We start from the raw sequence: 15,000 nt of genomic DNA, 5'->3' as shown, positions 1-15,000 counted from the left end.
TTTCTCATTGTCTTTGTGTTTTAGTTTAGTTTGTTTGTGCTTGTTCTAAACAGAGTAGTGAGTGGCTTGTAGCTGTACGTAGCAGTGTATGCCCCAAATGGCACCCTATCCCCTATATAGTGCACTATTCCCTATATAGCCAGCCAGTCTGACTGGCTGGCTGGCTGACAGACTGGCTGTCTGGCTGGCTGGCTGGCTGGCTGACAGACAGACTGGCTGGCTGGTTACTGGCTGGCTGGCTGACATACTGGCTGGCTGACTGGCTGGTTACTGGCTGTTGACTGTCTGGCTGGCTGACAGACTGGCTGGTTACTGGCTGGCTGACTGGCTGGCTGACTGGCTGGCTGACTGGCTGGTTACTGGCTGGCTGGCTGACATACTGGCTGGCTGACTGGCTGGTTACTGGCTGTTGACTGTCTGGCTGGCTGGTGACTGACAGACTGGCTGGTTACTGGCTGGTGACTGGCTGTCTGACTGGCTGGCTGGTTACTTGCTGACTGGCTGGTTACTGGCTGCTGACTGGCTGGCTGACTGGCTGGCTGCCCGACTGGCTGGTTACTGGCTGATTGGCTGGCTGACTGGCTGGCTGGCTGGCTGACAAACTGGCTGGCTGGCTGACAGACTGGCTGTCTGTCTGTCTGTCTGGCTGGCTGACAGACTGGCTGGCTGGCTGGTTACTGACTGGCTGGCTGACATACTGGCTGGCTGACTGGCTGGTTACTGGCTGTTGACTGTCTGGCTGGCTGACATACTGGCTGGTTACTGGCTGGCTGACTGGCTGGCTGTTTACTTGCTGACTGGCTGGTTACTGGCTGGCTGACTGGCTGGCTGCCTGACTGGCTGGTTACTGGCTGGCTGACATACTGGCTGGTTACTGGCTGTTGACTGTCTGGCTGGCTGACAGACTGGCTGGTTACTGGCTGGTGACTGGCTGGCTGACTGGCTGGCTGGTTACTTGCTGACTGGCTGGTTACTGGCTGGTGACTGGCTGGCTGACTGGCTGGCTGCCCGACTGGCTGGTTACTGGCTGGCTGGCTGCCTGACTGGCTAGCTGGCTGGCTGGTTACTTGCTGACTGGCTGGTTACTGGCTGGTGACTGACTGGCTGGTGACTGGCTGACTGGCTGGCTGCCTGACTGGCTGGTGACTGACTGGCTGGTGACTTACTGGCTGGCTGGCTGCCTGACTGGCTGGCTGCTGACTCTCCCTCTAAGAATTTAGAACAAGTTAGTTGTTCATTCACCTTGAAAGCCACCATGTTGGGCTAATAGGGATTGATGGATTAATTTGTCTAGGAGCAGGGCCCATCTGTTTGTGCACCTGAGATCACACACTCTCATCTCTCGCCAGTCTCTCCTTCTGAGCCAGACTTCATCACATTCTAACCCTCTCCTTCACCTTCTGATGCTGCTATGCAGCGGGTTAAAGCTATGACAGGTAACCCATTTCTGAGCTGTCAGACTTCATGTGTGTACTGTGCGACAGGATGGGCCCTCCCTCAGTGACCTCTGCCCCCTACATCCCTACACCGCCACCTCACTCAGTGTTTCTGCTTTACTGATGTTCCCAACATTTTCAGTTTTAGTCACTGTGTCATGATGTGATAGTTACTGTGGCATGTGTTATATGATGCCTCTACTGCAGCACACATCTCATCTCTCTCTGTCTCTCTCTCTCTGGCTGTCTCTATCTCTCTCTCTCTCTCTCTCTGTGTCTGTCTCTCTCTCTCTCTGTCTCTCTCTCTCTCCTCTCCCTCTCTCTGTCTGTCTCTGTCTCTCTCTCTCTGTCTCTCTCTCTCTCTCTCTCTCTCTCTGTCTCTCTGTCTCTCTCTCTCTCTGTCTCTCTCTCTCTCTCTCTCTCTCTCTCTCTCTCTCTCTCTCTCTCTCTGTCTCTCTCTCTCATCTTTCTCTCTCTGTCTCTCTGTCTCTCTCTCTCCCTCTCTCTGTCTGTCTCTGTCTCTCTCTCTCTGTCTCTCTCTCTCTCTCTCTCTCTCTCTCTCTGTCTCTCTGTCTCTCTCTCTCTCTCTCTCTCTCTGTCTCTCTCTCTCATCTTTCTCTCTCTCTCTCTCTGTCTCTCTCTCTCTCTCTCTGTCTCTCTGTCTCTCTCTCTATCTCTCTCTCTCTCTCTCTGTCTCTCTCTCTCATCTTTCTCTCTCTCTCTCTCTCTCTCTCTCTGTCTCTCTCTCTGTCTCTCTCTCTCTCTCTCTCTCTCTCTCTGTCTCTCTGTCTCTCTCTCTATCTCTCTCTCTCTGTCTCTCTCTCTCATCTTTCTCTCTCTCTCTCTCTCTCTGTCTCTCTCTCTCCCTCTCTCTCATCTTTCTCTCTCTATCTCTCTCTCTCTGTCTCTCTCTCTCATCTTTCTCTCTCTCTCTGTCTCTCTCTCTCTCTCATCTTTCTCTCTCTCTCTGTCTCTCTCTCTGTCTCTCTCATCTTTCTCTCTCTCTCTCTCTCTCTCAGAGTGGTTTTAATCAGTGTAAACCATGAAACATGTTTTCATTATTGTATGTTGATGAGTGAGAAAAAAAATCTATGTAATCCATGTACATGTCAGTCTGTAACGCAACAACATGTGGAATAAGTCAATGTGTCTGAAACATTTCTAGCCTAAACACTGTTTATACAGACATTGGCAAGGCCCAATTATCCCATGTTCAAGTATGTCTGAATACCGTGAGCATTTCCTGACTAAATAGACGGCTTGCACCCGACACGAACGCACGACTGACGTCTGTGGATGTGCGGTCGCTAGTCGACCATTTGAGACGTTGAGTTATTTAGATATGGATCATGTTTTAACAATGGATAACGTTTTTAAAATATCCGTTCTTGCCTTAGCCTTTATTGGTAGATGTGATACATTGCTACGTGTTTCCTACCAAGACCGCTGTTGGCTGCTCCGTACAACAACAGACTGTGTATCTGCTCTCTCTGCCTGACAGGTTATCTATAGTTATCTATGTGCGCATGTGATCAATAATCGACACAACGAACGATCAGCTTCGGGATTCCAGCTATTTAAAAAATTTTTTTTTTTTTTTTTATCATTAATTAAATAGCCTAGATTAAAAATAGCCTGATTACAATACTGTTTTCACTAACGGGGAAGATCAACTGACCCAGAGGGTTTCCAAAACCTTCCATGTATGTGGAGCCCTGACACGCACGCACGGACGCACGCACGCACAACACACACACACACACACACACACACACACACACACACACACACACACACACACACACACACACACACACACACAGACGCACGCACGCACGCACGCACGCACGCACGCACGCACGCACGCACGCACGCACGCACGCACGCACGCACGCACACACACACACACACACACACACACACACACACACACACACACACACACACACACACACACACACACACACACACACACACACACACACAGGGGATTTCCCCTTGCCGTTGTTGCCTCTTCAGAAATGTGGTTAAGTTTTGGTCAATTGCACATTACTGTTTGAATAAATGGTGATAATGATACAACTAAATGAATATGTGTTTAAATGTGTGTCCCCACTGCAGTATCTCGTAGCCTGATAATCCAAGTGATTCAGGAGTGTCCCACTTCCATTATGTCTCTGTAGTTTTTACCTTGTTACTGTTGGCATGGTTTGTTATTTACTGATTTCAACAGGAACAGAGAAACAAGCTTTTTCTGGTACAGAACATAGCTGGGTGGCTGGAGCGTGATCATTCTGAGAGGGAAGGAACGAGGGGGGAGCTGGGAGGGGGTGAGAGACCGAGAGAGAGAGAGAGAGGGAGGGGGGGGGGGGGGGGGGGGGGGGGTGGGGAGATAATTGTATGTGTGAGTTATTTATATATATATAGTCTTCCTGGTTGTGTAATAGTCTTCCTGGTTGTGTTATAGTCTTCCTGGTTGTGTAATAGTCTTCCTGGTTGTGTAATAGTCTTCCTGGTTGTGTAATAGTCTTCCTGGTTGTGTAATAGTCTTCCTGGTTGTGTAATAGTCTTCCTGGTTGTGTAATAGTCTTCCTGGTTGTGTAATAGTCTTCCTGGTTGTGTAATAGTCTTCCTAGTTGTGTAATAGTCTTCCTAGTTGTGTAATAGTCTTCCTGGTTGTGTAATAGTCTTCCTGGTTGTGTAATAGTATTCCTGGTTGTGTAATAGTCTTCCTGGTTGTGTAATAGTCTTCCTGGTTGTGTTATAGTCTTCTTGGTTGTGTTAAAGTCTTCCTGGTTGTGTTATAGTCTTCCTGGTTGTGTAATAGTCTTCCTGGTTGTGTAATAGTCTTCCTGGTTGTGTTAAAGTCTTCCTGGTTGTGTAATAGTCTTCCTGGTTGTGTAATAGTCTTCCTGGTTGTGTAATAGTCTTCCTGGTTGTGTAATAGTCTTCCTGGTTGTGTAATAGTCTTCCTGGTTGTGTTATAGCCTTCCTGGTTGTGTAATAGTCTTCCTGGTTGTGTAATTGTCTTCCTGGTTGTGTTATAGTCTTCCTGGTTGTGTAATAGTCTTCCTGGTTGTGTAATAGTCTTCCTGGTTGTGTTATAGTCTTCCTGGTTGTGTTATAGCCTTCCTGGTTGTGTAATAGTCTTCCTGGTTGTGTAATAGTCTTCCTGGTTGTGTAATAGTCTTCCTGGTTGTGTAATAGTCTTCCTGGTTGTGTAATAGTCTTCCTGGTTGTGTAATAGTCTTCCTGGTTGTGTAATAGTCTTCCTGGTTGTGTTATAGTCTTCCTGGTTGTGTTATAGTCTTCCTGGTTGTGTTATAGTCTTCCTGGTTGTGTTATAGTCTTCCTGGTTGTGTTATAGCCTTCCTGGTTGTGTAATAGTCTTCCTGGTTGTGTTATAGTCTTCCTGGTTGTGTTATAGTCTTCCTGGTTGTGTTATAGCCTTCCTGGTTGTGTAATAGTCTTCCTGGTTGTGTAATAGTCTTCCTGGTTGTGTAATAGTCTTCCTGGTTGTGTAATAGTCTTCCTGGTTGTGTAATAGTCTTCCTGGTTGTGTAATAGTCTTCCTGGTTGTGTTATAGTCTTCCTGGTTGTGTTATAGTCTTCCTGGTTGTGTTATAGTCTTCCTGGTTGTGTTATAGTCTTCCTGGTTGTGTTATAGTCTTCCTGGTTGTGTTATAGTCTTCCTGGTTGTGTTATAGTCTTCCTGGCTGTGTAATAGTCATGGTACTCGTCGTGATTTTGATTAATCCGATCTCTGCACAAACCACCAAACTCACGTACACTCTTAGCTGGAACACTGGTATCAGTCTTTCTTGTGAGTGATGTTTTGCTTGGTGTGTGGCATGTTATTTGAGCTTAGACGGGGTTAAATGTATTGTCAATCGGGAGACAGGGTCAAATCAGCTTGTACATGATGTTATTGCCACTGCTTGGATCATGAGTGTGGTGGAATGCTGGTACATAGTGAGGTGAGGGGGCAGAGTCCCTACGGTGCTTTCAGAAACTATTCAGACCCCCTTCACTTTTTCCACATTTTGATACGTTACAGACTTTTTCTAAAATTGATTAAATAGTTCCCCATCAATCTACACACAATACCCCATAATGACATAGCAAAAACAGGTTTCTAGAAATTGATGCAAATATATTCAAAAGTAAAAAACTGAAATATCACATTTACATAAGTTTTCAGACGCTTTACTCAGTACTTTGTTGAAGCATAGCTGTACCCATCCCTCTAGGGGCAGTGTCCCTATATCTCCCTCTAGGGGCAGTGTCCCTATATATCCCTCTAGGGGCAGTGTCCATGTATCTCCCTCTAGGGGCAGTGTCCCTATATCTCCCTCTAGGGGCAGTGTCCCTATATATCCCTCTAGGGGCAGTGTCCCTATATCTCCCTCTAGGGGCAGTGTCCCTATATCTCCCTCTAGGGGCAGTGTCCATGTATCTCCCTCTAGGGGCAGTGTCCCTATATCTCCCTCTAGGGGCAGTGTCCATGTATCTCCCTCTAGGGGCAGTGTCCCTATATCTCCCTCTAGGGGCAGTGTCCCTATATCTCCCTATAGGGGCAGTGTCCCTATATCTCCCTCTAGGGGCAGTGTCCCTATATCTCCCTCTAGGGGCAGTGTCCCTATATCTCCCTCTAGGGGCAGTGTCAATTTATCTCCCTCTAGGGGCAGTGTCCCTATATCTCCCTCTAGGAGCAGTATCAATGTATCTCCCTCTAGGGGCAGTGTCCCTATATCTCCCTCTAGGGGCAGTGTCCCTATATCTCCCTCTAGGGGCAGTGTCCACATATCTCCCTCTAGGGGCAGTGTCCATATATCTCCCTCTAGGGGCAGTGTCCATATATCTCCCTCTAGGGGCAGTGTCCCTATATCTCCCTCTAGGGGCAGTGTCCCTGTATCTCCCTCTAGGGGCAGTGTCCATGTATCTCCCTCTAGGGGCAGTGTCCCTATATCTCCCTCTAGGAGCAGTGTCAATGTATCTCCCTATAGGAGCAGTGTCAATTTATCTCCCTCTAGGGGCAGTGTCCATATATCTCCCTCTAGGGTGCAGAGTCCTCTTCTCCTTCTTCCTGTCGTGTCTCTCCTGTCCTCCTCAGAGGGCTCTCCTGCCCAGGTCCCTAACCTGTCTCCCTCTCCCTGTCCACTAACCATGTCTCTCTCCCCTCCTCAGAGCCCTCCCCGGCCGCGGACCTTGGTCCTACCTTGGGTTTGAAGAAGTCCAGTTCTCTGGAGAGTCTGCAGACGGCCATGTCAGAGGTCAGGAAGAATGAGCCCCTCCCCTTTCACAGGCCACGCCCCCACATGGTCAGGGGGAGGGGCTGCAACGAGAGCTTCAGAGCGGCCATTGACAAATCCTACGACGGACCAGCTGATGAAGATGATGGTAAGATATCAGAGATAGAGACACACACACACACACACACACACACACACACACACACACACACACACACACACACACACACACACACACTCCATCTCGCTCACCAACCCTCTAACCTTCCAACGCTTAACGTGTCTTAACGAGTGACGACAGGACACAGAAGACAGGATATGTGTCCACTGTCCACAAAATGAGGGGGGGGGGGGAGAATCTATGGGATAGCTACAAAGAAGTTAAAAAATGATGTGTCCTAACGTTCAAATCCCAGAATGCAGTATAACTATATTGATTGCAGCTTGACGTCATCAGAGTTTGTAGCTGCGGGAAAACACTCGGTTGGTTATTTTAACTAAAACAATAACTAATCTTTGTTTTTTGCGTGGATTTCGCGACGTGGTTATTAGCTTTTAACAGCTAAGACCGGCTATTTCTTGTCTCATAATCCTGCTGAACTGACATGTTAAAGTCTGCTTGAAAGAGCTGTTAGTCCCAGAGGAGTATTGCTCTGAAACCGTCTTTGTCTGGAGAGGTAAATGAACAGTTGCAGTGCTGTAGGAGCTGTATCTATTACACTTTGTTTTGGTACCAAACGGATCACTCAGAGTTCCAATGCGAGGATTATAGGCTTGAGGTGGCTTCCTTGATCACGCAGGTCGCCAGCCTACAGTAAGAAACTGGGGGAAACGCAGAGTGGCATGTCTACCTTTTCTACGCCGGTGGCTGGACGGCGTTCGCACATGTTGGATGCATCTCCGCCTTGTCGTTATCCGACTGGCCGGTGTTGCCCGGTGTTGCCCGGTGTTGCCCGGAGCTCCCCCATCTGATAGCGGAGTCGAAGGAGCACATCGAGAGGAGCATGGCAATCAACGATGGTCGCATGTCACGAGCCGTGGAAGCCGGAGATAGCAGCCTACACTCCCAACGAGAGGCCCGGCGATGGTACAAACAACAAACAGTTTCCCCGCCCCGGAGCCAGATCTTCAGGGAACCTTCGCCCCTGGGGGTGGATCGAGAGTGGCTCCTTTATCTGTCGGAGGCCTGCACCATCCTGTGGAACTAATGGAGATCCATAATAAACCCCAGGAAGAGTAGCTGCTGCCTTGACAGGAACTAATGGAGATCCATAATAAACCCCAGGAAGAGTAGCTGCTGCCTTGGCAGGAACTAATGGGGATCCATAATAAACCCCAGGAAGAGTAGCTGCTGCCTTGGCAGGAACTAATGGGGATCCATAATAAACCCCAGGAAGAGTAGCTGCTACCTTGGCAGGAACTAATGGGATCCATAATAAACCCTAGGAAGAGTAGCTGCTGCCTTGGCAGGAACTAATGGGGATCCATAATAAACCCCAGGAAGAGTAGCTGCTGCCTTGGCAGGAACTAATGGGGATCCATAATAAACCCTAGGAAGAGTAGCTGCTGCCTTGACAGGAACTAATGGGGATCCATAATAAACCCCAGGAAGAGTAGCTGCTGCCTTGGCAGGAAGTAACGGGGATCCATAATAAACCCCAGGAAGAGTAGCTGCTGCCTTGACAGGAACTAATGGGGATCCATAATAAACCCCAGGAAGAGTAGCTGTTGCCTTGGCAGGAAGTAATGGGGATCCATAATAAACCCCAGGAAGAGTAGCTGTTGCCTTGGCAGGAACTAATGGGGATCCATAATAAACCCCAGGAAGAGTAGCTGCTGCCTTGGCAGGAACTAATGGCGATCCATAATAAACCCTAGGAAGAGTAGCTGCTGCCTTGACAGGAACTAATGGGGATCCATAATAAACCCCAGGAAGAGTAGCTGCTGCCTTGGCAGGAAGTAACGGGGATCCATAATAAACCCCAGGAAGAGTAGCTGCTGCCTTGACAGGAACTAATGGGGATCCATAATAAACCCCAGGAAGAGTAGCTGTTGCCTTGGCAGGAAGTAATGGGGATCCATAATAAACCCCAGGAAGAGTAGCTGTTGCCTTGGCAGGAACTAATGGGGATCCATAATAAACCCCAGGAAGAGTAGCTGCTGCCTTGGCAGGAACTAATGGGGATCCATAATAAACCCCAGGAAGAGTAGCTGCTGCCTTGACAGGAACTAATGGGGATCCATAATAAACCCCAGGAAGAGTAGCTGCTGCCTTGACAGGAACTAATGTGGATCCATAATAAACACCAGGAAGAGTAGCTGCTGCCTCGACAGGAACTAATGGGGATCCATAATAAACCCCAGGAAGAGTAGCTGCTGCCTTGACAGGAACTAATGGGGATCCATAATAAACCCCAGGAAGAGTAGCTGCTGCCTCGACAGGAACTAATGTGGATCCATAATAAACCCCAGGGAGAGTAGCTGCTGCCTTGGCAGGAACTAATGGGGATCCATAATAAACCCCAGGAAGAGTAGCTGCTGCCTCGGCAGGAACTAATGGGGATCCATAATAAACCCCAGGAAGAGTAGCTGCTGCCTCGACAGGAACTAATGGGGATCCATAATAAACCCCAGGAAGAGTAGCTGCTGCCTTGACAGGAACTAATGGGGATCCATAATAAACCCCAGGAAGAGTAGCTGCTGCCTTGGCAGGAACTAATGGGGATCCATAATAAACCCCAGGAAGAGTAGCTGCTGCCTTGGCAGGAACTAATGGGGATCCATAATAAACCCCAGGAAGAGTAGCTGCTGCCTTGACAGGAACTAATGGGGATCCATAATAAACCCCAGGAAGAGTAGCTGCTGCCTTGGCAGGAAGTAATGGGGATCCATAATAAACCCCAGGAAGAGTAACTGCTGCCTTGATAGGAAGTAATGGGGATCCATAATAAACCCCAGGAAGAGTAGCTGCTGCCTTGGCAGGAACTAATGGGGATCCATAATAAACCCCAGGAAGAGTAGCTGCTGCCTTGGCAGGAACTAATGGGGATCCATAATAAACCCCAGGAAGAGTAGCTGCTGCCTTGGCAGGAACTAATGGAGATCCATAATAAACCCCAGGAAGAGTTGCTACTGCCTTGGCAGGAACTAATGGGGATCCACAATAAACCCCAGGAAGAGTAGTTGCTGCCTTGGCAGGAACTAATGGGGATCCATAATAAACCCCAGGAAGAGTAGCTGCTACCTTGGCAGGAACTAATGGGATCCATAATAAACCCCAGGAAGAGTAGCTACTGCCTTGACAGGAAGTAAGGGGGATCCATAATAAACACCAGGAAGAGTAGCTGCTGCCTTGGCAGGAACTAATGGGTATCCATAATAAACCCCAGGAAGAGTAGCTGCTGCCTTGACAGGAAGTAATGGGGATCCATAATAAACCCCAGGAAGAGTAGCTGCTGCCTTGACAGGAACTAATGGGGATCCATAATAAACCCCAGGAAGAGTAGCTGCTGCCTTGACAGGAAGTAATGGGGATCCATAATAAACCCCGGGAAGAGTAGCTACTGCCTTGGCAGGAACTAATGGGATCCATAATAAACCCCAGGAAGAGTAGCTGCTGCCTTGACAGGAAGTAAGGGGGATCCATAATAAACCCCAGGAAGAGTAGCTGCTGCCTTGGCAGGAACTAATGGGTATCCATAAAAACCCCAGGAAGAGTAGCTGCTGCCTTGACAGGAAGTAATCGGGATCCATAATAAACCCAAGGAAGAGTAGCTGCTGCCTTGGCAAGAACTAATAGGGATCCATAATAAACCCCAGGAAGAGTAGTTGCTGCCTTGGCAGGAACTAATGGGGATCCGTAATAAACCCCATGAAGAGTAGCTGCTGCCTTGGCAGGAACTAATGGGGATCCATAATAAACCCCAGGAAGAGTAGCTGCTGCCTTGGCAGGAATGAATGGAGATCCATAATAAACCCCAGGAAGAGTAGCTGCTGCCTTGGCAGGAACTAATGGGGATCCATAATAAACCCCAGGAAGAGTAGCTGCTGCCTTGGCAGGAACTAATGGGGATCCACAATAAACCCCAGGAAGAGTAGCTGCTGCCTTGGCAGGAACTAATGGGGATCCACAATAAACCCCAGGAAGAGTAGCTGCTGCCTTGGCAGGAAGTAATGGAGATCCATAATAAACCCCAGGGAGAGTAGCTGCTGCCTTGGCAGGAACTAATGGGGATCCATAATAAACCCCAGGAAGAGTAGCTGCTGCCTAGGCAGGAAATAATGGGGACCCATAATAAACCCCAGGGAGAGTAGCTGCTGCCTTGGCAGGAACTAATGGGGATCCATAATAAACCCCAGGAAGAGTAGCTGCTGCCTTGACAGGAACTAACGGGGATCCATAATAAACCCCAGGAAGAGTAGCTGCTGCCTTGGCAGGAAGTAATGGAGATCCATAATAAACCCCAGGGAGAGTAGCTGCTGCCTTGACAGGAAGTAATGGGGATCCATAATAAACCCCGGGAAGAGTAGCTGCTGCCTTGGCAAGAACTAATGGGGATCCACAATAAACCCCAGGAAGAGTAGCTGCTGCCTTGGCAGGAAATAATGGGGATCCATAATAAACCCCAGGAAGAGTAGCTGCTGCCTTGGCAGGAACTAACAGGGATCCATAATACATACAAATACATTGAGGTATGAGTGTATCTCGAATGAACTGCGTCCAAAATATCCAGTTGTTTTTTTTTTTGCCGCAGTAATTTTGCAGTGTATCTGCAGTTATTCTTTATTCACTGCAATTCCTGCACTTTTACTTAAGTTTGAAAACGGCCCTATTGTTTTGTAAAGGATGTTTACCAAGGTGACATTGTCCACTGAGCCCCGTTTCATTCTCGAATGAGTCAGAGTTTATCTTATCAAAAAAAACGATAAACCTGGAGCTAACATTGACATTGTTTCCAGGCACATAATTCTACATCTAACTGAGATGTTTTGTGGTGGTATGTGCACCAAGACATCGTGTTTATGCTAAACCAGCCTCAAAGCAATCCATGTCAAAACGAAAAGCCAGGATACTAACAATACCCGTTCATACACGCAATGCTGAATATTCCCTCTAGATAGCTAGCTAGTGGAGTTGTATATTCCCTCTAGATAGCTAGCTAGTGGAGTTGTATATTCCCTCTAGATAGCTAGCTAGTGGAGTTGTATATTCCCTCTAGATAGCTAGCTAGTGGAGTTGTATATTCCCTCTAGATAGCTAGCTAGCTAGTGGAGTTGTATATTCCCTCTAGATAGCTAGCTAGTGGAGTTGTATATTCCCTCTAGATAGCTAGCTAGTGGAGTTGTATATTCCCTCTAGATAGCTAGCTAGTGGAGTTGTATATTCCCTCTAGATAGCTAGCTAGTGGAGTTGTATATTCCCTCTAGATAGCTAGGTAGCTAGTGGAGTTGTATATTCCCTCTAGATAGCTAGCTAGTGGAGTTGTATATTCCCTCTAGATAGCTAGCTAGTGGAGTTGTATATTCCCTCTAGATAGCTAGCTAGTGGAGTTGTATATTCCCTCTAGATAGCTAACTAGTGGAGTTGTATATTCCCTCTAGATAGCTAGCTAGTGGAGTTGTATATTCCCTCTAGATAGCTAGCTAGTGGAGTTGTATATTCCCTCTAGATAGCTAGCTAGTGGAGTTGTATATTCCCTTTAGATAGCTAGCTAGTGGAGTTGTATATTCCCTCTAGATAGCTAGCTAGTGGAGTTGTATATTCCCTCTAGATAGCTAGCTAGTGGAGTTGTATATTCCCTCTAGATAGCTAGGTAGCTAGTGGAGTTGTGTATTCCCTCTAGATAGCTAGCTAGTGGAGTTGTATATTCCCTCTAGATAGCTAGTGGAGTTGTATATTCCCTCTAGATAGCTAGCTAGTGGAGTTGTATATTCCCTTTAGATAGCTAGCTAGTGGAGTTGTAAATTCCCTCTAGATAGCTAGCTAGTGGAGTTGTATATTCCCTCTTGATAGCTAGCTAGCTAGTGGAGTTGTATATTCCCTCTAGATAGCTAGCTAGTGGAGTTGTATATTCCCTCTAGATAGCTAGCTAGTGGAGTTGTATATTCCCTCTAGATAGCTAGCTAGTGGAGTTGTATATTCCCTCTAGATAGCTAGCTAGTGGAGTTGTATATTCCCTCTAGATAGCTAGGTAGCTAGTGGAGTTGTATATTCCCTCTAGATAGCTAGCTAGTGGAGTTGTATATTCCCTCTAGATAGCTAGCTAGTGGAGTTGTATATTCCCTCTAGATAGCTAGCTAGTGGAGTTGTATATTCCCTCTAGATAGCTAGCTAGTGGAGTTGTATATTCCCTCTAGATAGCTAGCTAGTGGAGTTGTATATTCCCTCTAGATAGCTAGGTAGCTAGTGGAGTTGTATATTCCCTCTAGATAGCTAGCTAGTGGAGTTGTATATTCCCTCTAGATAGCTAGCTAGTGGAGTTGTATATTCCCTCTAGATAGCTAGCTAGTGGAGTTGTATATTCCCTCTAGATAGCTAGGTAGTGGAGTTGTATATTCCCTCTAGATAGCTAGCTAGTGGAGTTGTATATTCCCTCTAGATAGCTAGCTAGTGGAGTTGTATATTCCCTCTAGATAGCTAGCTAGTGGAGTTGTATATTCCCTCTAGATAGCTAGCTAGTGGAGTTGTATATTCCCTCTAGATAGCTAGCTAGTGGAGTTGTATATTCCCTCTAGATAGCTAGCTAGTGGAGTTGTATATTCCCTCTAGATAGCTAGCTAGTGGAGTTGTATATTCCCTCTAGATAGCTAGCTAGTGGAGTTGTATATTCCCTCTAGATAGCTAGCTAGTGGAGTTGTATATTCCCTCTAGATAGCTAGCTAGTGGAGTTGTATATTCCCTCTAGATAGCTAGCTAGTGGAGTTGTATATTCCCTCTAGATAGCTAGTGGAGTTGTATATTCCCTCTAGATAGCTAGCTAGTGGAGTTGTATATTCCCTCTAGATAGCTAGCTAGTGGAGTTGTATATTCCCTCTAGATAGCTAGGTAGCTAGTGGAGTTGTATATTCCCTCTAGATAGCTAGCTAGTGGAGTTGTATATTCCCTCTAGATAGCTAGCTAGTGGAGTTGTATATTCCCTCTAGATAGCTAGCTAGTGGAGTTGTATATTCCCTCTAGATAGCTAGCTAGTGGAGTTGAATATTCCCTCTAGATAGCTAGCTAGTGGAGTTGTATATTCCCTCTAGATAGCTAGCTAGTGGAGTTGTATATTCCCTCTAGCTAGCTAGCTAGTGGAGTTGTATATTCCCTCTAGCTAGCTAGTGGAGTTGTATATTCCCTCTAGATAGCTAGTGGAGTTGTATATTCCCTCTAGATAGCTAGCTAGTGGAGTTGTATATTCCCTCTAGATAGCTAGCTAGTGGAGTTGTATATTCCCTCTAGCTAGCTAGTGGAGTTGTATATTCCCTCTAGATAGCTAGCTAGTGGAGTTGTATATTCCCTCTAGATAGCTAACTAGTGGAGTTGAAGCTAAGGCACAGATTAGAGTTGTACAGCACAGTTGACTGCTCTCTGTGACGTTATCAAGGTTAGCCGGATGTTACAAAGTAGCGAGGAGCAGGGCCAGATACCTGTTGACAAGCTGGTAAACCTTCTACCACTATCTGCCATTCAAAATACATTTAATCTAACAAGCTAGCACTAGGCTGCTAGCTGGAGGAAGGTTGATCGAGCATGGTTTGTCGTAGTAGCCACTGCTTCATAGCCAACGAGAGCGGAGTGATTTTCAGAATTAGCAACTAGCGTTAGGGAGATGAGTAAAATCCCCAACAATTTTTTGTTGTTGTTGAAGAGTTCCACCTCCAACAAGACAGATCGGTTCAGGGACGAACATGGCGTAGGAGTGACGCCATCTGATGTGAGACAAAGCCCGAAACTCAACATAAGTAGCAAACTTCCTTGGCCAGTACAACACTGATCAAAACACTTTTACGACTTCAGACAAACACCAACAGTTGGTCTTCCTTCCCTTGGCAGCCAGTTAAATCCTCACACAAATAATGGCTTCAGTCATTTTATGGGCTGGCGATTGATTTTTCTTCCTTTTTTTGAGGGGGATGCAGGGCTGGGATGCTGCAGATGAGAGAAAGATATAGAACGAGAGAGAGAGAGAGACGGATAGGTCGAGAGAGAGAGAGAGACTGATAGATGGAGAGACGGATAGGTCGAGAGAGAGAGAGAGAGAGACGGATAGATGGAGAGAGATGGAGAGAGCTGGATGGATAGATGGAGAGAGACGGAGATGGGAGGGAGG

The 15,000-nt window shown here is 47.0% G+C and overlaps 1 protein-coding gene across 2 annotated transcripts in view; it reads left to right on the top strand.

Moving 5' to 3' along the window:
• The window catches only part of LOC129820880 (partitioning defective 3 homolog B-like), a 543,694-nt gene that overhangs the window by 361,278 nt on the left and 167,416 nt on the right, over nucleotides 1–15,000 (top strand). For both annotated transcript variants that reach the window (XM_055877951.1, XM_055877952.1), the window contains exon 16: nucleotides 6,624–6,836. In XM_055877951.1, the coding sequence (XP_055733926.1) occupies nucleotides 6,624–6,836 (213 nt within the window). The remainder of the gene's footprint in view (nucleotides 1–6,623; nucleotides 6,837–15,000) is intronic.

This window comes from Salvelinus fontinalis, chromosome 23 (genome assembly GCF_029448725.1).
Source record: "Salvelinus fontinalis isolate EN_2023a chromosome 23, ASM2944872v1, whole genome shotgun sequence".
Lineage (NCBI taxonomy): Eukaryota > Metazoa > Chordata > Actinopteri > Salmoniformes > Salmonidae > Salvelinus > Salvelinus fontinalis.
Note: the sequence above shows the minus strand (reverse complement) of the source record. Positions and strands in the feature narration are given on the sequence as shown.